We start from the raw sequence: 24,514 nt of genomic DNA, 5'->3' as shown, positions 1-24,514 counted from the left end.
TTTTCAAACACACACACACACACACACACACACACACACACACACACACACACACACACACACTGGGGTGAGGAACACAACAGGACTTTTGATTCTCCTTGCTTCACAGTACTGGCCTTCTAACATCATCCCATACGTGTTAGACCCCGGTTGGCTTCAAATTCTTGATTGTCAAAGTAGATTCACATATGGGATGATATTAGAAGGCCAGTACTGTGAAGCAGGGAGAATCACAAGTCCTGTTGTGTTCCTCACCCCAGTGTATGTTCTGACACACCTGAAATGGTGGTGTTATGGCCTGAGCACGCACAAGTCCCCATGAAGTCAGTGGGCACGGTAGGTGTGCAAACCATTTGAAGAATCCGGCCAATACTCTCTGCCAAACCTCATACAACTGATGGGTGCTGGATGTATTAAAGAATAATTGAAATGCATCAGTATCGACTTCATGGATGCTTAGGGAGGGCATGGAGCAAAAATAGGGCCTGACCAGGCTGCTGCTCTGGTCCTGGCCACCAATCAGTGCTTCAGGCACAGATTCTGCCCTCCCATCTGTTCTTCAGGAGACCAGGTCTCTCCTCTGCCCTTCTTCCCTCACTGCACTGATGGGGCTTAAAAGTTGGCTCCCCATGTGCACCAGCTCCCTGGGAGTCACCTGCTGCCACCTGTGTAAACTCATAGTTGCTGAAATTTTCAGCTGGTTATTTAAACACATTGGAACATCCCTAGTCCAAATGCACAGACCAGGCTAGGGCAGAGGGTTGGGATGCGTGGAGGAGGAAGGCAGCGCTTAACTTGGGTGGCTCCCAAAAGTGACTGACATACCCTTTGGGTAAGGGAGGGAGCCAGTGGATCTCCACACACCACTTCCCACAGGCACGGGCCCGCACAGCTCGGGGGAAGGGAGGGAGTCAGTGGATCTCCACACACCACTTCCCACAGGCACGGGCCCCCACAGCTCTGATTGGCTGCAGTTCCTGGCCACTGAGTGTGGAGTTGGCATGAAAAGTGAGCTCCCCCTTCCCCTGGGGCTGTAGGGACAGTGCCTGGCCCCTTCTGAGAGAGGAGTTGCAGTAAAACCTGCCTTGGTCCCACGGTACTGCTGGTGGCCGTAAGTGGGGCCTGCCAGGCCCTTTCGCATCACCCAGGCCCTGGGCAATTGTCCCCTTTGCTTCTCCTTCCCCTGTGCAAATATAAACTGAGCCTACACCAGGCCGCTCTAGCTAGCTATGCTGGCAAGCATTGCCTAGTGAAGACAAGCCTTGGCTAAACCCTGAAGAATTTACTTAGCCAAGTACCCAGCAGTTTTGAGCTCTGGCCCTCTCTGTGGTCCTGGAATCAGACTTCTCACACCCAGCGGCTGTTGATGTCTGTGTGTCCTTGCCTACTGCATGCTGCCAGCTGAAGGCATAAAGGGGGCGTGGACTCACCCCTCTTCAGTTCTGTTTCTACCACAACCTAGTAAAGCCTGAGAGCACTGGGGAAGGAGGGTTTTCTTTGGGGGGAGGGGAGATGGAAGGGGGGGGGACAGTAGAATACAGATAAAAGCTACAAACCTCAACCATCCAGATACAACAAGGTAAGTAGCCACCTTTGGTTCTTCAAGAGGTGCCCTCTAGGTGCATTCCATTGTGGCTGACTGGCAAGTGGTACTCAGGTAGGAGGTGGGTGTGAGGGTGCAGATGGTGCAGCCATTTGGAGCCTCACTCTCCTAAAGGAAGAGTCAGTGGGGTTCTGCACGAGAGCTCAATGTCTCTCAAACACGTTTTTGTCCCTTGTAGGTAGAAGGCAAGAGTGTGATGTAGATTGAGGGAGTACAGTCTCTTCTTCAGAAGCATGTGATTTCAGAAAAAACACAGGTAAGTGATGCATGTGATTGCTTCATGCCAAAGTCCAACACTACTTGGCGGGGAGCATTTTGGGTGTAGTTGTGAAGCAACTTTGTTTTTATGGAATATTTGATGGTTCTGCCTTTACAGGTCCCAACTAGCCCTGTTCGGCTGAGGTGATAGCCACAAAGTTTGCAACCATCAATTATATGAGAGACATGGAACACAGCCAACGATTTGAAGGGTGGCTTAGTGACCGCCAAGAATAAAGGTTAAGCCCTGATGAGGTGTAGGTTTCTTTATGGCATTTCCTAATAGAACCTTTTCTACTATTATTAAGGTTGGTTTGTATGGTTTAAGAATAGGAGCTGGAGCAGCAGTCAGTTCATTCCACCCTTCATAGCATGGCTGGAAACACAAGAAGGCATGGCTAGGGTGCACATGCAGACCAATGGATGCTGCTTGTAAGAATTCTCTGATTCTAGGAGAATGGAGTCCAGCACATGCTCACATCCACATGTAGTAACCTGTACTCAAAGACGACCCATAGGCACCTGGAGGCTACTTGGGAGATGAAACACTGCCTAGGGCGCTCTGCCTTTGAAATCAAAGTAGAGACACAACCAGATTGTTAAGTTCACTTTAGGGCCTATGCCCCTTAGAACTCTCAAGTTGTAAGGAACACCCAAATATAAGGCTAAGGTAACTAAGTGCTTATCTTCTGGGACATTTTTCTGTGTTTTAGCCAACTCCCAAGAGGGAGAAGTTAACCACAGTGCCTAAAGTATGAAAGAAAAGAATGGGAAAAGAGTGACACATTGAAATATAAACCTAGCCCTCACAGAATCCATTCTAAAGCTTACTTCAGTAATTTCAGCCTTCTTCCATTGTACATGTATGTTTTGCTGAGACAGTGCAATGTATTTGTATAGAAATGTTGATAAAAACAAAGGTTATGAAAACTCATTCCTCTGATGCAGAATACGTGGATACACCCTCTTTGGGAAAAGTAAATAATTCATCATGTCACTGCACACTGTCAGGTCTCATTCAATAGACAAACGCTAAGCCTTTCAAGCAGCTCCACCTATTGAAACAATTTGCCCAGAGGACATCTGAAGGAGCATTGGCACATGTATAAAACCACCACAACTTAGAGCAGTCCTGGCATAGCGTAGTGCAAATTGCTTTGCTTTTGTTAGACTGCAGATTTTTTGAAAGCTTTTAAAAGCAACCATGTCCGGGAAGGGCTTCAAGGGTTTTCAACAACAGGCAGAAGGGGAGGCCCAGAATGCAGGTAAGGAACATTAATTGTATTTACTCTGTTGTTTTGAACAAACCAGCCAACCAAGGAACAGTTTTTGCTCACTTACACCAGTCTAAATCTAGACTTTAAATGAATGAATTTGACTGTAAATTGTTAGACGTGAGCACCGCATATGGTCTTTACTCCATTTTTGTTTGGACTGAATTTGGTTAATCCCAACAGCATATTTTGGTGTTTTATTTTATAGTATGGTAAAAATCCAATCACTTTACGGCTAGGATTAGCCAATCAGTGTCCCTTATTATTTGAGACTGATTATTTATTACTTCTAAAAGAAAAAAAACCTACAACACTGACAGTGCGGGACACCGGAGTCTTCAGTTCAGAGACAAACTGGAACAGAGGGTTTGGTCCTGAGGGCAATGGTTTTGCCATTGACTGCAGTGACTACAGAATCAGAACCATGGGCTCTGTTAGACACATTTCTCTGTTAAAGTGTCTGAGCCATGATTTGGAGGCTACCACCTTCAGGATTAGCAATCCTGCAACGGGCAGCTCCTCTCAAACCGTACTGCAGGATAAGGACCAAAGGAGATCTTTTTGTTGGTTGAATAAGAACTTTATATTCTGTAAGAAACAAATTACTTTTCATTCTGATCACATTATAAATACTTCAGTATTTGTGAACAGCGTAACCTAGTTTCATACACTGCTCTCTGAACTGACCTCTGTTGAAGCAATGAAATTTATTTAACTTGTGGTGGGTGAGTTTGCAACCCAGACTAAACAACAATGCTTTGTGGAAATCAATTTTTAGTGTCTCCACTCACTGAAATATAGACTATTTACAATAAATAATACATTAGTTTTGCTCTTCACAAAGAGCCTTCAGATTTCTCTGTAAACAAAAATCTTTATAAATTTTTACCATAGGGAATGTTTGACGTATTGCTATAACTTTAACTCTTATGACTATTATTGTGCATCAGAGCTTTATATTTCAAACTAAGATACTATTTTCTCTGTAAGCTAATATATTCAGTCTATCTATACTTTCTTATACCACTTAAAATATCTTTGCTGTAGATTTATTTACCCTCTGCTGAAGTTTCTGTGGTTTGTCACGAGGTCACATGCTCTCCAAGGCAAGAGCAGATCTTCAGCAGACAGAGACAGCACTCTTGGATAAAAGTCATGGCTCATTCTGCAAATACTTACATATGTAGTTTAAATACATAAGTAATCTGACTTCAATAGCTTTATTGTTGTTTTTAAAGTTAAGCATGTCTGTGTTTGCACACCTATGGGGACAAATTTTAATATGCTAAAAATGATATTTTCATACTTGGGGAGTCCAGTTTCCAGGGACACTGATTTTGAACATCTCAGTTTGGACACACTGCCAATTACACTCTAATATCCCAGCCTCTTTAATTGCTCAGTCTCTAGCAATCCAGTTAAAGAGCATCAGTTTAAGCTGTCCAAATATTACTTCAAAATTCACTGTAGAACTCAGGCTATGATGTTCACTTTCTTTCTTAATATATGTGATACTCCTTTCATAGCTTGAATACAGGTACAGAAACAGCAAGTATAAACTAAAATTGTCCTGTAGAGTACAAATGTCATCTTTTGCATTGTTTCTCACCTTCAGATCTGGGTGTCCTACACAAATCGGTTAGTTTTCAACAGGGTGAGCCTATCTGGTGAAGAGTTGGGGCTACTTTGGGGGCCTTTAGTCATTTGCTAACATCTTGAGAATTCTGCCCAGTCCTCCTTACATGAGGCACATCCACAGGAACATAACATTATGTATCATGATGCATTGACCAGAATTTTCCAATACAATTTAACGCCAGATCAGTGCAGCTCCGACAAGAGATCTCGGGCTGAAGTGCCCTGTTCCTTTTTGCTGCATGAATCTTTGTTCAGCTCAGAAGAGATAAGGAAGTAAAAGCCATTTAATGTTAAATGTTAGCCTTATGAGCCTTTTCTCAATGTGATGTAGGCCCTCCTGTAACAAAGTACTTGGCTTTTTAAAAGCAAAATGCACTCAGCTGTGTTTCTAAATGCCACATATGTTTGGTAAATTCTTGTCATTGATATGACTTGGTCACAGCTAGTCAGCCAGATGCTGTGAAACCGAGACTGTGTTTTCATAAGTGAATATCTTTTATGTGAAAAATCTTTTAGAGGGACAATCCCACATCATTTCTGATTACTGTTTGGTGGTCTGCATTGGAGGTATTATACAGGCAGTCCCCGGGTTATGTACAAGATAGGGACTGTAGGTTTGTTCTTAAGTTGAATCTGTATGTAAGTCGGAACTGGTACATATTGTAGGGGAAACTCTAAAACTGAGCTCTGGAGAAATGTTTGGCTATTCTCCCACACCTCACTTCCCTCAGTCCTTTATTCTCAAGCTGAGGTGTCTGCTGCGAAAAGCCGCTCAGCGTCTCCCTGGTCTGCTGGGGGGGGGGCGCTAGCTTCGCGTCTCCCTGGTCTGCTGGGGGGAAGCAGCTAGTGCGGGGTTGCCTCACCCCGTTTGTAAGTAGGGATCCAATGTAAGTCGGATCCATGTAACCCGAGGACTGCCTGTATTTGTACCTCTTGTTTCCCTAGCTGCTGCTTGAAAAATACCCTTTGCCCTGCCTCCATCCTTCTTTCCTTCCTGAAACAACACTTCCTTTAAAAGGTCTGCAAAGACTATTTTACCCTTTGAGGAAGTGTTAATAACTTAAATGGCAGAACATCAACACAAGAAATGTAAATACATAAATAAGATACATAGAAATAGCAATGTGCAGCTAAATGCTACTGCTAATCCCATCATTCTATCCCCCAGCCTACATTTTATTGTCTTATCTATAGTTGTTAGTCTCTAAGCCCTGGTGTACATTGGGGAGTTATTCTGAAAAAACAAGCGGAGCGTCCACATTACCAACCCTGTTACTTTGAAATAAGGGGCTGGTTATTTCACAGTAACTCCTGCTTTCCATGAGGAACAACACTTATTTTGAAATAGTGTTAACATGGATGCTCCACTGTTGCTATTTCGAAATAACTATTCCCCAGAGTCAGTCAAAGCAATCACTCCCTAATGCTTCCTGGGGCTCTAAGTCGAGGTAGCATGTCCACATTAAGGGAGCCTGCCTTGGACTAATTTCGAGGCTTTCCTGTAGTATGGATGCACTATTTCAAAATAGGTATTTTGGGAGCTATTTTGAAATAATTTCCTAGTGTAGACATGCCCAAAGGTGCCCCAGGACTGTGCGTTGTTTTCAACATGCCCTGTTGGTACTAAATAATCACGTAGCAAACTTCCCTGGCAGCATACCAGCCAGTTTATGTACCTCCTATGGACACGCCTCAGCAATCTGCATAGCCTCAGCCTACTCTCTATTAATAATCCCTTGATCTACTCCCACCATGATCTACAGCCTGTAAAACATGCACCAGAACCAACAGTCATAAGCACTTAATGGGGGTGGTGATGTAGAGCGAATGGAAAGCAAGAAGAGGTCTCTCACTCAGTCTCTCATATATAAAAGTTTTTCCTGCAGGACGAAAGTGACATCATGTCACTCTGCATTCCGCCTGCCTTCTTCCATTCTTGCCTCTCCCAGCTCAAGCCTGACCTCACTGCTTCCCCTCACCCCTTGGAATTGCTAAACCAAGCCTCTACTCCCCCCTCCTTCACCCCTGCCCCACAGGGCTTTCAATGCCAAGATCAGTAGCTGGCAGACCCTAAATCACAGCTGAGACAGCCCAGAGGTAGAAGTTCAGTGCTTGGGACAGCAGCCCAGGGACAGATGCTAGAAGCGGGGCTCCCAGTCAGGCTTATGTGCCAGCAGCAGGCTCTTGGGGAGCTGGAGTGCAGCGCCCGACCACCCAGACTCCAGCTGCCCCCATGAAGACTCCCCCCTTCCCAGCAGCTGCACTTACAGTGGCTGCCAGAGCACCCGAGCTGCACAGACCTGTTGGCGCCTTTCCTTCTGCTCCTGGATGGGCAGCCCTGGGCTCTGTGGGCAAGGCCGGGACAGGGAGCAGCGCAGGTGGGACCACTTGGGGCAGGTAGGCAGGCCCCCCTGTGCCTCCCCCTTCATCAGGGCTAGAGCTACGCCTGGCATGCACCGTGACTGGGGGAGGGAGGTTAGAGTTGGGGGTGCAGAGAAAGGCCCCAGGCTGGTGGGGGGGAGGGAGAGAGGAGGTCTGTGTTGGGGCCGCAGGCAGTCTGAGGGAGGAGAAGGGACCCAGGCTGGTGGGGGAGAGGGAGCGAGGGAGGGAAGGAAGGGAGAAGAGATCCGGGTGGGTGCAGCCTCAACCCAGCCCTCCCCAGTGGCTGGAGGGAGAGCTGGGGTGGCCTGCTGGCGAGCGCAGTGAGAAGGGGAAACAGCCCCCTAGTAATCCTATCAGGTTAAATGCTTTGTTTTTCCTAATTACAGCAAATGCACTGGGAAAGTCTGCCCAACATGTAGTGAACCAGACTACAGATGCAGGTCAGAAAGGTAAGAAACATTAGATTACGTTCAATGAAGGCAAAACTAGGCAAGAAAGCCACAGCCACCTTAATAAAAAGTACCATAAACCCAGGCCCAAATAAGCGCTGTGGTGCCAAGATACTAAAGAAAGAAGACCAATTCCACTTGAAGAGCTTTGTGTAAGCTTGTCTCACCCGCACAGAATTTGGTCCAAGAAATCGATCGCCTCACACCTCATCTCTCCGTGTACTGACTGGCAGATACTACAGTTTCTCTCTGTTTCTGTGGCTCTCAGGGATTTAGCATTGTGTTCGTACACCGTTGTTGATCAGTGAGGGCTCTGGCTGGGGTGCAGTGAGACTGTGGAGGCAGTCGGCACCCCTGGTTGTGACACCAAGTAAAGTCACCAGAAAGTGGGGGTGTAGCCACATTGTCAAAATATAGCAGGCTCCTGCTGCTGCCGCCATCCCCTTCCTTGCCATTGTGGCTACACTGCAGCTGCCCAATCCCTCCAATGCCCCTCACCATCCACAACAGGACCTGCTCCCCACTGCTAGAAATAGTGCAAAAGGCAGCAGGGACAAAAGAACTGCTCACAGCAGGCAGCTGAACTTACACAAGCTAGAGAAGGGAGAGACCAGGAGAAAGCAACTCCCTCATTTCTTACCTCACTGACCAACACCACTGTCCTTTCCATCAGTGCCCCACATCAACCCATAGCGCCAGCAGCCCCTGAAACACCATCATCACACACAGTAGCAGGCAGCCAGCCAGCCACTCTGCGACAGCACCTCCTGACCTAGCACCATCCTTACCTAGCAACCCCTCAATACCCACCGCTCCAGCACAAGCTTTCCCTCTCATCCCACACAGCAGCTCCTGCCACCCCAGGCGCCTGTCCAACAGTGCCCAACCTGTCTCCCAATGTCTAACACAGTCCACCACCATCCAGACATGATCTTGCACTAGCAGAGAGAAGCCCTTCTGCAGCATAAGTAAATGGTTATCTAGCGCAGCGAGCAGGAATCAGATTGTATAATGAATAGTACACAATTCTGTTTAACAGTAGAGATACATGAGTAGGTTTTTCATTTCCCCCCTTCCCCAATAAATATGGAACATACATTGGAATGTATTGACCTTGCTTTTATGTTAGCTTCTTCCTTATCTTTCCCAGCTATTGACCAGGTTTGCAAGACGGCTCAAGAAGGTGTCGAAAAAGCAACTGGACAAGCGTCAGAAGCAGCATCCGGCCTTGGGAAGAAGTGTGGCCTTAGGAAATGATCATTTCAGCCAAGAGGAGGAGAGATTATAAAATCAATGTTTGTGCTGCAAGACAGCAATAATTTATGTTGAAATATGAAACCTGTTTGAGATTTGGATCATTTACTGTGCTTAAGCTTTAATGCAAAAATTCCATATGTAGAATGCTCATCCAGCAAATAGTTAGAACCCGCCCCCCCGCCAATAAAAAACCACCACCTTTATGAGCTATTCATAATCTCCCATTCCATACAACTCAAGAAAGTTTCAGCCATGACTAAGGTATTGTCTGTCTCATTCAGTGATATAAAGGTTGATGATACATTAGGTTAATATACCTAAGAATTTAAATACTTCAGAATTTAAAATCACAAATAATGAACAGCAGAAGGTTTACCTGTGCTATTCAGGTTTTCTTCTCCAGCTACAGCTAACTGATTGTGCCATTTCAAGCCAGAAGTTCATTTATTCTCAAATTTTTAAAAAATGCATAAGGGAATAAGGAAAAACAAACTTTCTTTTGCAAAGGAAAAGTAATATATCACCATAACACACTGAGTTATCATAGAGAACTCTCCACCAAAGGAACTCAGTGTTTTATAAACCTCTCACTCGAATCCAAACACCACTGAGTAGGCTAAGTAGTAAACCCATTTTACAGCTAGGCTAAATGAGTCTCTCAGATGCAGAATTGGGAAAGGCCACAGAGAAATTCAGTGAAAGGGTCTGGAACAAAATACAAACATCTTGCTTGGTACATAGTTCTCTGTTCTAACACTGCCTGCCTCATTTATAGTTATATTGTGCACCTGTCACAGCGCCTGATCCTACTGGCATTGGAGTCAATGGCATATCTCCTGGGCTATGTCTAGACTGCAAGCCTCTTTCGAAAGATACTTTCGAAAGAGCCTCTTTCGAAAGAGAGCGTCTAGACTGCACATTGAACTTTCGAAAAAGCGGCTTGCTTTTTCGAAAGAAAGCACCCAGTGAGTCTGTATGCTCTCTTTCGAAGAAGCCCTATTTACATTGAAGAACGCCTTCTTTCAAAAGAGGAACTTTCGAAAGAAGGTGTTCTTCCTCGTGAAATGAGGTTTACCGCCATCGAAAGAAAAGCCGCGTTCTTTCAATTTAATTTCGAAAGAACGCGGCTTGAGTCTGGACGCAGGTGAGGTTTTTTCGAAAAAAGGCTACTTTTTTCGAAAAAACCCCTGAGTCTGGACACAGCCCTGTTGCCTTCAATGGGAGCAAGCAGGATCAGATGCGTTATTTACACATTTAACTTCAAAATCATATACAGATAGTCCATTCTAGCAGTGCATCCCCAAGACAGAGATAACCCTTAAACTCCAACTTCTACCTAGCCCTGAAACACTCACTCAGAAAAAGCTCAACTGCACTGCCTTAGGGCCTGTCTAACACTAATCAAGTTTAGGCTGTCTCCCCATGGGGAAGTGAATTCTAGTGCCACAGACCCTTCACCAGTCTAACCCCACCCATTTAATGTACATTTAGCAAACCTCAACTTGAAAAATGTTGATCACAAAAGTCGATGAAAACCATGAAGGCAGCAGCAATCTTCAAGGTTACCCTGATGGAAACCTTCAAGCACTTTGTAGGTTAAAATTATTACCATGAACTGACCCCTGACACATACTGTAAACGAATGCAATCAGTATGCTCCTGGCATAATACACTGTATTCAGGAGGCCGGCATCTGCATTCCACAGATGAAGTTTTTGATTGGTCTTCCTCAGCCAAACACATTATGTCACAGTAACCCCGTCAGGAAGTTACAAAAGCATGGTTGCCTGGTGTGATGTCTAGATCCTAGAGGAAAGGAGGGCAAACACAGATTGTAAAAGCACTCCTCAGCAGCTACCTTCTGGACAAACAAGAACAAGCTGGAATAGAACCAAACCTCTGGTTTGTTAACAAAAGAAAATGATACCCACTTAATCAAAGGGATCAAGACATGCTCTTTCTTTTTCCTCTGAGTATTTGCTCAGTCACCAACATAATCTCTATTTTATACAGTTTGAGACACAAAGAAGTTCTAAATCAAGCATTAGTCTGGGCCAGACACTGGAAAAGCTGTCTACATGGGCCCCAATGTGGGAAAAACCTCCTCTTTCGGAAGAGTCCTTTTTCCCTCATAAAATGAGGAATACAAGGGCTTCTGAAAGAACACACCTGCTTTCTCGGAAACTGTTCGGACATGTTCCCTGGTAGATCAGAAAAACCTCGGTAGTGTAGACAGCCTCAGAGAGAGGCAGCAAGGGGGGAAGGGGAGCAGGAGCTGGTGCTGGGAGGAGCGGGCTTAAAAGCCAGTTCACCCCAGCACCATCTGTGCAGGGGGCCGGGGAGTCAGAAGCCCAGTAGGGACCGGGCACAAGCTGGGAATCAGCTGATTCCTGGCTCCCATCTAATCCCCATCCTCCCCCACTGTGCTTCAGCCTTTTAAATGCATTAAGAGCCTGATGGCTCTTAACATTTAAACAGCAGTGCCATCTCCTGAGACCAGTTTTCCCCCCTTATCAACTAATTGACTAGTCAATGGAAATTCCATTGACTAGTCAATTAGCTGATTAAATGCCATCTCACAATTGGAATACATGAGCAAGCACTCAAAAAAAAAAGGGGGGGGTGAGGGGGAGAGAAGAGCAATGTCTTGAGAAGCTTGGCTACATGTGATTTTTCCAAAACAAGAAGCTAGGTGTGAGTTCAGCAACAACTGCTGACAGTGGCAGGAGGTCAAAACCCCGCCAGTCCGTGCTCTGCTAGTGACACCATCCTGAGGCCGAACTATTCCTGAGCCAGTTAAGCTAGGAAGAATGATTGTGCCTGAGCAATTGACAAGTCTGAGGCAGTCTGCTCAGAACCATACATTACCTTTAACTTTGGAGACAACAATACTCTTGGGCTATATCTACACTGGCAGCTTCTTGCGCAAGAACATTTTGTTAAAAGGTTCTTGTGCAAGAAGTCTTGCGCAAGAAAACATCCACAGTGCCATGTGCGAGCTGTGCTTTTGTGCAAGAGTATCCATGGCAGTGTGGATGCTCTCTTGTGCAAGAAAGCTCTGATGTCCATTTTAGCCATAGGGGTTTCTTGCCTAGCGTCCACACTGCCCTCTTGCGCAAGAGCTCCCACGCAAGACGGCTTACGCCTCATAAAAAAAAGAGCATAGCGCTTGCACAAGCGGCCCTCTCTTACCACACCATAGTGTAAATCATCTTCTGCACGAGAGGGTGGGCAGTGTGGATGCTCTGCGGATTCTTGCGCAAGAACCCGCTAGTGTAGACATAGCCCTAGGTTACACTTAAGCACACCAGTAAATCCATATAGCTACCCGATGTGTACCCAGTTGCTGACTGCAACACTGCTTGGGAGAGCGACTCCTGTGACAGTTCCCACAAGTCTTCTGTAAGTCAACTAGATTCAGTCCATAAACAAACCCATATCTTTAAATCAGAGGAGGGGAACCTTTTTTGAATGGTGGGGGGTCCTGATCTAGAAATATCAGTTGGGGGGCTGCACAAAAATGAGAAGTGGAAAAACCCCTCACCATAGCCCCTGAAGGAGAAACAAACACACTCCCACATTCCACTTGCACACCAGAGCCTAGGGCACCCAGCCTAGTAGATTGTGTGTGCTCCAGCCCCATGGGGCAGTGGGGCAGCAGAGGGAGTGAGCACCAGTGTAGGCTCCCCAGTGCCGGGAGAGGGGGAGCTGAGTGTTGGGGACTGCATCTGGATCCCGGGCCTGAGGTTCCCCACCCCTGGTTTAAATTGATAAGTCATTCTGTTCCTTTCCACATTTATCATAATTCAGTTTGTATCCATGTCACTGAAAAGCTTCTTTGCCACAGGTCAATGTATCATTTTAACATATTTCACAGTATTCTATAAGCCTCCCACTCTAATGCTATTAGTGAAGTAGCATAAAGTTGGCTACAACTGAACCCAGCTGCTCTAATTTCAGGGCTAGATCTTTGGGGGGCAGTCAAGCAGCTCAAGACAGGACCTGAGAAGAGGCCAGAGAGATAATTCTTCCACTCACCTATTTTTGAGAATAGCGTGGGATTGCTAGAATACACTCTGCCACCAGATACTGGAAGGCCTAGGGAGCGGATAGTGTAGAACCAAGGGCAGCAATTTTTGTCCCCCCAAAGATTCAGGACCAGTTGACAAACAAGAGCTTGTCTGGGAATAGCCCCAAGTAGCTATTACACAGTAACTCCCTGTGTTGACAATTATTGCACACTCAGATCGCCTTTGGGTAGCTTAGTTTAACCCACTTAACAGAATAGCGGTTTTATTTCACTTTGCAATAGCTGTGCTGTAGAGATAAGCCCTTGGCCAGCTTTCCTTTACCTTTCTTCATGACTTCAACAGTGCAAAAGCACAGGAGCAACACAGCTTTGGCTGTCTCCAAAAGCAGCAGCGGCAGAGCACAACGAAGACAGGATGATATTAGTCATTTGCCCCATGAAAGTACTAAGGAATTTGGAGCGTAAGTACCCAAGTCTCCTCACTGGTCCCTTTTTTCTAATTATCCAGGTCATAAAAGATTTCAAATCTGCTACAATCAGAACAGCTGAGGTTACAAAAAGCAAAATTCACCCATTAAAAGAACTGCTGTGACTAAGGTTACTATTAGAGATGTTGCAAACTTGTTTAGAGACTGATGCCACTTAAAGTTGGGCAAGAGGTGACTGAAGGCAAGGTCTTATTTTAGCACTTCATGGAGATTTACAAAAAGCAGTATTGAAAAGTAACCTCTCTGAAGTTCTTATTTTTGTTCTTTAGTTTTGTTTCTGGAACTAGACTTTAAACCAGGGTTACTCAACTTTGGAAGCCCCAGGGGCCAATGATACAGCACATGCCAAGTTCAACTTAAGTGTGGTTATGCAACTATATATGCAAATAGCTTCTTTCACACAATGCCCTGGCTCTCCCGGCACCTCCTGCTAGGGGCTAGAAACACCCACACCCTATACCCCTCTGTTCCAGCCAGCCCATCTGCTTGCATCTTTCAATGTGCACCCTGCCTGGGAGATGCCTTGCCATTGTAGAGTGTGTTCCTAGTGGAGGCCATGTTCAAAGGACCCCACCTGCGACCCAGGTGTTGAGCCCCAAGTCAACCCAAACTGCACCACGGGCTGCAAACCAACAGGCCTTGGGCCGCATTGAGTGGCCCTGCTTTAAGCCAATGGTAGACAACCTGCAGCTGGCAGACTGGGATTCCACCCGCAGCCCACTCACCCTCTATCCCCTTCTTCTAGTGCCTCTCATGCACGGGAGCCCACTTCCTACTCCTCCTCCTCCCAACCAGCACTTTTGAATTCACTGACTGATGCTCCATCCCCCTCCTATTCACTTACAAGACCACTCAACATGCAGCTCACTGAGATGAAGGAGGGTCACTCATGTGGCTTATGCACAATTCTTGGTTGCCCATCAGCAATGCACACTATTTTAGGCTTAAAAAGGTAAGTCAATGCTCTATGCCATTGGTCCCCAACCTTTCAAGGTTGTCGGGCGCCAGGGGGCGTGGCTGTTCGCCCGCTGGGCGCCACGGTGCCTGGCCAGGGACGGGGACACTTGCGTCCCGGGGGCGGCCCCCCCCATAGCTGCATGCAGGCTCCCCCTGCCAAGTGCCGCGCGCCCGGGGCCGGCGTTCCCCCCGCCATGCGCCGCGCGCCCGGGGCCGGCGCTCCCCCCGCCATGCGCCTGGTGCCAGGCCAGCCCCGAGCACCTGGCGGGCGCATAGAAATGCCCCCGCGGGCGCCATGGCTCTATGCACCTTTTTAAACAATCCAGTATCATATTTAGCTACTAGTGCACTTCTTGGACAGCTGAAAACTTTATTCTGGCCTTCAACCTAACAAGAAAGGGAGAGATGAGAATTAAGTGTCTCGCTCTGCTGTAGTTTAGTGCTTAATATTTCTTCTACACAACAAAGCTATTACCATGACCGTGGAAAACAGCAATACACCAGCATAATAGGTTTGGAAAAGTCAACTTTTTAATAACCGCTTTTCTCACTATGTTATGTTATGTAGTTACAAAGTAGTTAGAAAAAGCATGAATTCCTCTAAGGGATTAGGTTTAGGGTTTTAAAAAAAATCTTATTCATTACATAAATAACATCTGGCACTTCAATGGGACTCCACTGGACAAAAACCTTGACAAAAAACTCAAAGGTATGTTTGATCTAATATTATAGCAAGGTCCATTTTGTTACAATTGAATATGTTCAGAATACGCAAGCTTTTCCAATAAAGAAAAAAAAAAATAGAAACTTAATGTGTGTTCAGACATTGCATAAGGTGTACAAGCAGCAGTCTAGCTCCTTTGTAGTTAGGTCAACTGTTTCAGGGTTAGACTCCACTTCTAATTGTTCATTGAGGCAACTTAAATGTTCCCAAAAAAAAGCCTCTGGAAATAAGACAACTGAAAATAATTGTTTAAAAAAAGGTTAAAGTTCACTGGACTACACATGTATGATTATACATATCAAATTCAGATAATCTTAAAAAAAAACATAACTGAGTGGTTATGTAGAGTGACTTGATTAAACATAACCAGATACATATTTGCTGGATGTTTGTACACAATGATACTGTTTCAGCATATAAAAATTCTAGTTTCTGCCACCTCTCAACAGATTTTATAATGCATGAGTCAAATTCAGGTTCAGTTAGTGATTAACTGATAGTAGGAGCAGCACAGTTTAGAAGAGAAAAACATTGCCTAAAATAAACCAAGCCTGGAGTTCTGCAACAAGTAGAAGTTAGAGAGTCCTATCAAAGTTACTCCCTGCAGAAGACCCATTCTTCCTTTGACAATGCCACAGCACTGATCATACAAGGCCTTATTGAAAGTGCCAAAGCTAAAATTACACCATTAAACAAAAGTGCATGAAGTAATAGGATGAGCTAAACTGCTCATCTAGTACAATATGTTATCTGAAATTTGATAGGTTGCCCATGTAGCATGACTACTGATCCATACAGGATACTTACCTTTTTATTTTAAAGGTGAAATACCCAGCATGGCCCCCACAAGTGCAGATGAACTGGTTATTTTTAGAGACATATTTGTATTCAACTCCCTAATCCATGGATTTTTCTTTATTATAAAAAAATTGTTTTTACTGAAAGTAATTTAGAATAGTACCCACTATAATGTCAGAGGAAAGAGGAATTTTGTGGTTACATGTAAACTTGTGATAAGCTTCTCAAGAAGAGGGTACACAATGGCAGGAAGAGTAAGGGTATCAATAAGGATCGGTAATGACCAATTTATGTAAAGGTCAAACCAGCCTCATTGTACACCTTGAAGACTTTCTCAATTGCATTGACGTAAGCAGCTGTTCTCAGGTCCAAACCAAGGTTGTACTTCATGGCAGTGCGCATGATTTGCTGAAGTCAAATGAAAAAGCAGAAGTTTAGACCTGCTCGAAAAGCCTTTCCATGTATACTAGTCTCAAGTAACTAGCCAATTAGCCCGTCATAAGACAGGATTTTCACCTCTCCCCCTCCCCATACTGCCTTCCTCCCCTCCCACCCCCAGCTCTCCTCTGCCTTCTGCCTCTCTCTCTTCTCCCCCTCCTGCTTCTCTCTCTCTCTCTCTCTCTCTCTCCCCGCTCTCCTCTGTCTGTCAGTCAGGGATGCACGCTTGTCCAGGCCATGCCCCCTGGACATGTACATCACCGCCCTGCCACCCTTTGCCTCCCACCATGGCGCTTGGCTGACTTCTGCGCTGCTCAGCCGGGCCACTGCAGGGTAGCAAGTGGCCATTTGGGCCCCACACTCTCCATGCAGCATGGGCCACCCAGAGGAAACAGCCAGCTTTTCAACAATAGCGCCACCCAGAGGAAACAGCCAGCTTTTCAACAATAGCGCCACCCAGAGGGAACAGCCAGCATTTTTAGCATTACAGACATTGGGCTACTATATAACTGCAGACAGGGGCTAAGGCTCAGAATAGCGGGATCCTAGTATTTGGATTAAAGACCAGCATCTGAGTTTTAAGTCTTTGCTAGATTTCCATAGGGCCACTTATCAAGGACTTTAACCCTCCCATGTATGTCGAATCTTCATAAAAGTCAAGAAGTTCCCAATGGACTTCTTGTCCCCTTCTGCAATATTTTCCATTGGAGGGACAGTCTAATCTACATATACAGTGATATTAAGTACAGCTTTGAAAGTACTTCTTCTTTAACAGATTTATAGAGCATAAAATGATAAACGATGTAACTATAAGAACATAAGAACAGTCGTACTGGGTCAGACCAAAGGTCCATCTAGCCCAGTATCCTGTCTGCCGACAGTTGCCAGCACCAGGTGCCCCAGAGAGGGTGGACCGAAGACAATGATCAAGCGATTTGTCTCCTGCCATCCCTCTCTAGCCTCTGACAAACAGAGGCCAACTATCTAAGGGCTAAACTTTTAAACCAAAAATATGCTTACTAAATCCACACAAGTTGGATTTAGTGTTTCTGGGTGGCCTACAATATCCAGTTAAAGTTATCCACACAAACATCTATTCAAAGGGGTGTCATATGTGCAGGGGCTACTATTATTGTCACTATCAGTCTCCTATTTAAGTGCAAGGAAACAGTACCCTCCACTGATACCACTACATGCTGACTTGTTTCGGTGAGTTGCTACAATACTTACTCTAGCAGAACGCTCCATGGTGTAGGCCAATCCAGAGTGCACTATGTCTTTCTCAGATGCACCCTGAAAGGGAATGCAATCCAGGTTCAATATGAAATGAATGAATATGCAATATTGATTTTCTCTTAGTACATCAGACTAAGATGCTGGGTTCCCATAATTAATCAGCTTCCTTTCACTGTAGATTTATTTTAATACTTGGTTAAAGGAGACCAAGATATGTGAAAGTAGCTAATTCAGTGGGTAATTTTACAGACCATAAGTCATCACATACAGTATGTGAAATATTCAGAAGTTCAATAAAAAAGGAAGACCATCTAAATATAAAGCTCACCGCCAATTAAAATGCCCAATACTGACTCTGGCTTTAGAGTTTCTACAGAGAACTACACTCTATTTAATTTATAAATTAAATAAAGATCTATTCTGGAATAAGGATGATTTTTTTTTTTGCAAAAAAGACTTCTAGGATAAAATGTTCATATCACTGAATGAAATGGTTTTACTTAGGCAAGTACGAACAAGTTGTTTGGTTCCTGATTCTCGATATACTCTTTATGCAGAATATAGGAATACTTAAAAAAATCCTTAAGTGGGAGGACTAACAGCAACTTCAGTCTTTAATATTGTATTCTGAGGGCAGCCACAGCACTGGTAAATTAGGACTGGATATCATTCTATGAGAATTTGTGTTTGAGATGCTGTGTATATGAACTTGACAACAATTACTTTCTGAAGGTCAGTGGCTGGGGTTGTGAAAGTGATCAGAACAGATCCCCACAACGGTCCTTTCTGAACTCAAAATCCATTAAATCAATATTCTAGGCTACCGAATCAGCTTAATGTGAACTTTCAAGAGTATTTAGCTTATTTAACTCTGAATTTGCAATACCTATTTGCAACTCCTCTTCCTTTCAGAATGATGAAAAACATTAAAACATATTTGGCCACCACCCCCTCAAAAATCCTTTAATTACGTATTCATATAGTAATGTGCAAGAAAGGGAAACTTATTCAGAATACTGAGGCTGATGATCACTTCATACAGAGAGCAACAATTGTAGTAACACTTAAGTTAAATATGGCTCAGACTAACTCTGCAAAAGGAGGTAGGTTTTTGTAATCTCAACAGTGATTAATATTACAAAACAACTCCGTGATTAACATGTAAGATCAAGTATCTTTTATGTTCACTCTACATTTCAGCATTAGAAGAACTTTAGAGATGGAGATGTTCTGGGAAGTCAAAAGCAAGATACCAATTGGGCATACTTTAAAAACAACAAATAGTCTAGCTCAGGGGTGGGTAAAAGGGCCTTCATGGGCTGGATCCGGCCCGCCAAGCAGGTGGATCCATCTCAGAGGCCCTGCTGCTCCCCCACCCCCAAGCTAATTAGGGCCTGGGGGCGGAGGAGCGCACAAAGCCTTCTCCGCTTTGCCCCCGCCCAGTGAGCTGCACACAGCACCATGCACTGTTCACAGGGTGGGGACAGAGCGGAGAAGGTTTCGCATGCTCCCTATCCCCAGGCTTTAATTGGTTGGGGGCAGGCGAGCGCAGGAAGCTTCCTTCCCCCTGCCTCGGCCCTGTGAGTAGCTCGCAGCACTTCAGAGTGCCACGTGCTGTTCACGCAAGGGGAGAGGGGAAGAGAGAGAGAGAGAGAGAGAAGGCTTCCTGCACTCCCCTGCCCCCAGGCCCTGATTGGCCTGAGGGCGGGGGAGAGTGCCAAGCCTCTTCCAGGGCATGGGTGCCTAGTGGGAAGGGGGAGAGCAAAAGGGCTTCCTCACCCCCAGACGTATCATGGTCTGGGTGTGGGTAGCCCTGCCCCTTCCTGTTTAGGTCCTGCCCCTTCCGAGGGGGCCCAGGGCAAAATTTTTTGAAGTGGCCCCCAGGCAAAAATTATTGTCCATCCCTGGTCTAGCAGCACCTTAAAAACTTAAAAAAAAACTTGTATTAGTTTTAAAGACTTTTAAGTAGTCTTTAAGGTGCTGCTAGACCATTCGTTGTTTTTTAAGTTTTTCCAGTTATAGACTAACTCGGCTACCCCTCTGAAGCAATTGGACAGTCAGCCTGCTTGCTGTATTAACTAGGCTTTTCAGATCACTGTGTTTGGCCATGTAATGAACCACACACTGATGCCTAATGGCAAAAACAAAAGGCCAACAGCAAAAGAATGGAACTTTCTTATTGTAAATACTGGAACACAATTGAAGCATCACAGCAGCTACTTACTGATATCCTATCCTGGAATTCTGCTGTAGGCACAACTGGAATAGTTCCACCATGTTTCCCAAACTTTCTTTCTAAGCTCTCTTGGACAGACACTGGAAGGAGAAGGAAAACAAGGTAAATTAAATTTTAAAGTGATAAATACTTGCACTGGAAAGTTATCCTTACAGTTTCAGCATTCATTACTTTAACCAGTAGCATAAAATGAGCTATGTTAGGTAACCTTTTAAAGAATGGAAACAAAGCGTGATGCCTGCTGCTTTTGTTGTACAAATGACTCAAAATTAGAAACTTCAAGGTCCTGAAGTACACTCTGCACCAAGACAATTCGAATGACTCGGTTGATGAAAGATGGAGGTAGTAGAGCTGAAGTCTAGACTCAACCAGCTGGTATGTAACCATCCCAGTCTGCTATAAATTACTGCCACAGACTATAAAGCAATATTTCTACTGTAGAAACTTCAGGCTTTTCATTTCAGAGAGTTAGGTGAACAAACCTCTCTCCTTTATAGCTCATATTTAAAGGACAGCACTTCTTAAATTTTATTGTTTGTAAGTTTTAAAAGCTTTCTAAGTTCCAAAGGCATTTACAATGTCTGCACATAGGACAGTGTCTCTTATAGAAGTTTTTTGTATTTATAATAAGCAGAGTTCCTGAACAACTCTGCATACCATATTTAAGATAAATGCAATTTTTAGGCACCATTCTAAATGTTAAGAAGGACCTTTTACTACTTGAGCAATGCCAGAGCAGATGGGGGTAAAAATGTAAAGAGGCTATGTTTTTCTTTAAAAAAAAAAATAATAATAATACTTATCTAAATTTTATCATCTCCATTAAGTTCTGAGAAACTTGGGCATTTGTTACTATTACTTACTTTTGCGATGAAGTGTTATTTGTGTCTGGTGAGAAGTCTTACTGTTCTACTAATTCACAAAGCTTTTTTTTTAAAAAAAAATAGGATCGGCATTTTGGTCAGGAAATAGGAAGCCCAAACAATGGCCTTCAAGTGGAATTTCCCAGCCCCTGCGCAGAGCAGCCCCTGCCTGCAGGGGGTGCAGGCTTTCTGCAGAGAGCAGCTGCTCTAGCCCCCACGAGTTACCAGTAAACCAGAACCAGTATTACCTGTTTAGGGTGACTTTTTACATCCCTATATTGCACTTTACAGAAACCCTCCTTTACTGTATACCTGCTCAGTGTCATGAGGCAGTGCTCTTCAAAACTGTAACTTGATTAAATTAACCAAATACACAGTTGAACACTCTGAGGTTTTGTTTTTACACTGACAAGCAGAGATATTAAATTTAGATTAACGGGCTAACTGAATAGTCTATGCAAGCAGTCCCCCGCTAGCCCTGTGCTCCCCGCAGCATTTAAAAGTGGCAGCACTGCATGGAGCCTGGGAACCGCTGCCGCTTTGAAAAGTCCTGGGGAGCCCAGTGCCAGTGGGGGACTCCCCTGCTAACCCTGGTCTCCATGTGGCGCTGCTGCTTTGAAACACCATGGCTACGTCTACACTGGCATGATTTTCCGAAAATGCTTTTAATGGAAAAGTTTTCCGTTAAAAGCATTTTCGGAAAAGCACGTCTAGATTGGCAGGATGCTTTTCCGCAAAAGCACTTTTTGTGGAAAAGCGTCCATGGCTAATCTAGACGCGGTTTTCCGCAAAAAAGCCCCGATCGCCATTTTTGCGATCGGGGCTTTTTTGCGGAAAACAGTACTGTGCTGTTTACACTGGCCCTCTTGCGCAGATGATTTGTGCAAGAGGGCTTTTGCCTGAACAGGAGCAGCACAGTATTTTCGCAAGAACACTGACGATCTTACATGAGATCGTCAGTGTTCTTGCGGAAATTCAAAAGGCCAGTATAGACAGCTGGCAAGTTTTTCCGCAAATTAGTATCTACAAGACATTTTAACAAATATCACTTCATGAAGATAGTTAGTTTTCTACAATATTTTCTTGAGTATTTTCCCGATTTATTAATTACTCTTCAAATCACATGCATTTGTAAGCTTTCCCACTGTCCAGAACACACTAGGAGTATATTTAAAGATAAATTAAATTTAGAACATCTTTGAATAGGACTTCTTCAATGCTTGGCATAGGAAGATATCAAACGTAAACTTGGTTAACTACATAGATGGTTAGAATTCCTTTCTAGTTCAATTTATCTATTGAAGAGCTAATAAAAGTAGAAGCAATGCTTACTCAGCAAGTGGTAGTTCGAATCCCTTTCGTATTTAAAAGTCAAGCGGCCGTAGCTGACATGGTTCAGGTTTTTCAACCACTCAAAGTAAGACACAGTTACACCACCAGCATTTAAATAAAGATCCTGCACAAAAATGATATGAATAAAAACCTATGATTAGACAACTTACTCTGCTATATTTTTAAAAGACAAATTAAAATGAAAAAAATATAGAAATCATGTGTAAATGCAACAGGCAGCACAGAGAATAATTCAGTCATTTATTCCCCTCAAGAAAGCCCTGAAGTCATTAGGAGTCTGGATTACAAACTTTATTAAAATATATGAATTTTAAAAGCCTCAGATTCAACGATTCAGGATTAACTGATATTTACCCCTCTCCATCTGTAAGTTTTTGGCGAGAAAAAAAAAGCATGCATGCAGACTAGCCAAATGAGCAAGATTTAAAATAAATTACTTAACAGTAATGTCACTTTCTTTAGAGCTATCATTCCTCCTTCACCAAAAAGGGCCTCACTAGATAAGGTTTCTTTCAAATAATCAGTGCAGCATGCAATCTTTAGTCATGTCTATATATTTCAGAATATTTATAGCACAAAGCTCAGGTAAAATGTTCCATACTAGGTTACCTAACTTTAGGTAACCAGATTGGTAGCACTGATTTTTAAAAATCCCCCCACTGATTTCAGTATAAGTTAGACATCCAAAAATTTGGCCATTGCATTTAAACTTTTCCTATCTACTCCATTCACTGGGATGGGGAGTTAATTAAGCTTCAGTTCCCAGAAAGGAAAACCTGTATGTGTGTCAGTATTTGATTATAAATTGTTTTTCCTTTTCAAACTGTCACTCCCATGCAATAGATGAATGTAAGTAAGTGAACACGGCTGCAATGAGAGATCTAGATTTTGAAGATAAGTTTGTGAGATAACTAAGTGACATTAGAACACATTTTAAAGATCAAATCTTACTGCCCCTGTATAAAACTATGGTACGCCCACATCTTGAATACTGTGTATAGATGTGGTCTCCTCACCTCAAAAAAGATATTTTGGCCTTGGAAAGGGTTCAGAAAAGGGCAACTAAAATGATTGGGGGTTTGGAACGGGTCCTATATGAGGAGAGGTTAAAGCGACTGGGACTTTTCAGTTTAGAAAAGAGGAGACTGAGGGGGGATATGATAGAGGTATATAAAATCATGAGTGGTGTGGAGACGGCCGATAAAGAAAAGTTATTTATTAGTTCCCTAAATAGAAGAACTAGAGGACACCAAATGAAATTAATGGGTAGCAGATTTAAAACTAATAAAAAAAAGTTCTTCTGCACACAGCATGTAGTCAACCTGTGGAACTCCTTGCCAGAGGAAGCTGTGAAGGCTAGGACTATAATAGAGTTTAAAGAGCTAGATAATATCATGGAGGTTAGGTCCATAAAAGGCTATTAGCCAGGGGATAAAATGGTGTCCTTGGCCTCTGTTTGTCAGAGGCTGGAGAGGGATGACTGGAGACAAATCGCTTGATCATTGTCTTCGGTCCACCCTCTCTGGGGCACCTGGTGCTGGCCACTGTCGGTAGACAGGATACTGGGCTAGATGGACTTTTGGTCTGACCCAGTACGGCCGTTCTTGTGTTCTTATGTTATATTCTTATCACAGCACAGAAAGGAGGGTACTGCAGGAATGGCTTTCAAAGGAAACTTATTCTGAACTCTTAGTAGTGATTCTTATATTCAATAGTATTAATGCTACGGTTGATCCTGTGATCAGGAGAAAGAATGCATTGGCAGACAGTCTACTTTCCATAAGTGTTGACAAAAGAATCTTACAGGAATGACCATGATATTCCGCTCCAAAAAGATTTTATCAGCCTCAGGGGTTGTAGGTCCATTAGCACCTTCAGCAATAATCTAGGAAAAAGAACCACAACACAATAATGACTGACACAAGGAGACATTCATATCCACACCAACAGTGAGAGTAAATAGGAAGAAAGGCATTTGTCATATTGTTTCTTGTTTTATTTAAACACTTCTTACTTTTGCTTTAACCTTGTGAGCATTAGATTTAGTCAATTGTTTCTCACTGGCAGCAGGAATGAGAATGTCACAGTCTGACTCCAAGATATTGCCCTCATATGGTTGTGCCTTGGGGAAGCCAACGATTGTCCCATTTTGCTGTTTGAGGGGAAGAGAAGTGTGATTATTAGTTACTTTCAGTACCACCACTGTACAACAGAACCTTCACATTGCACAACATAATCCCAATTATATTAAAATGGGAAAGACTATTGCTTTGATAGTCATGTGCACTCCTTTGCAAGTTCCTGTACAACACCTAGCACAGCATGTCTACTGCCCTTTGCGTTAGTTTTAAATACAATGCCCTCCTCCCCGTCCAACTACTACTACTACAGCAAGTGCCATCGAAGAACAGCACCAAATACCATCAGTTTTGCAGTTGGACCTTAAATACTTCTCAAGAGACACTGCATAACTCTAATAGATTTGCATAAGCACTTTACTCCATTTGAGACAGGAGAAACTTCATTTACT

The 24,514-nt window shown here is 43.9% G+C and overlaps 2 protein-coding genes across 2 annotated transcripts in view; one reads left to right on the top strand and one right to left on the bottom strand.

Annotated features, from left to right (window-relative positions):
- The first annotated feature begins 2,967 nt into the window (after positions 1-2,967).
- On the top strand, positions 2,968-8,959 carry ADIRF (adipogenesis regulatory factor). Its single transcript, XM_006112407.5, has 3 exons — positions 2,968-3,126; positions 7,542-7,604; positions 8,755-8,959. Exons 1-3 carry the CDS (start codon positions 3,066-3,068, stop codon positions 8,859-8,861), a joined length of 231 nt encoding a protein of 76 aa, XP_006112469.2. The 5' UTR covers positions 2,968-3,065; the 3' UTR covers positions 8,862-8,959.
- A 5,886-nt stretch (positions 8,960-14,845) lies between these two features.
- The window catches only part of GLUD1 (glutamate dehydrogenase 1), a 56,985-nt gene continuing 47,316 nt past the window's right edge, over positions 14,846-24,514 (bottom strand). The window contains exons 8-13 of the mRNA XM_075934828.2: positions 23,999-24,136; positions 23,789-23,869; positions 21,964-22,087; positions 19,757-19,848; positions 17,527-17,589; positions 14,846-16,266 (exon numbers count right to left, since the gene is read on the bottom strand). Of these exons, the coding sequence (XP_075790943.1) occupies positions 16,147-16,266; positions 17,527-17,589; positions 19,757-19,848; positions 21,964-22,087; positions 23,789-23,869; positions 23,999-24,136 (618 nt within the window). The 3' untranslated portion in view covers positions 14,846-16,146. The remainder of the gene's footprint in view (positions 16,267-17,526; positions 17,590-19,756; positions 19,849-21,963; positions 22,088-23,788; positions 23,870-23,998; positions 24,137-24,514) is intronic.

The sequence above is a fragment of the Pelodiscus sinensis genome, chromosome 8 (genome assembly GCF_052426305.1).
Source record: "Pelodiscus sinensis isolate ZL-2025 chromosome 8, ASM5242630v1, whole genome shotgun sequence".
Taxonomy (NCBI): domain Eukaryota; kingdom Metazoa; phylum Chordata; order Testudines; family Trionychidae; genus Pelodiscus; species Pelodiscus sinensis.
The sequence above is the reverse complement of the archived record's forward strand: the minus strand, read 5'-3'. Positions and strand labels throughout refer to the sequence as shown.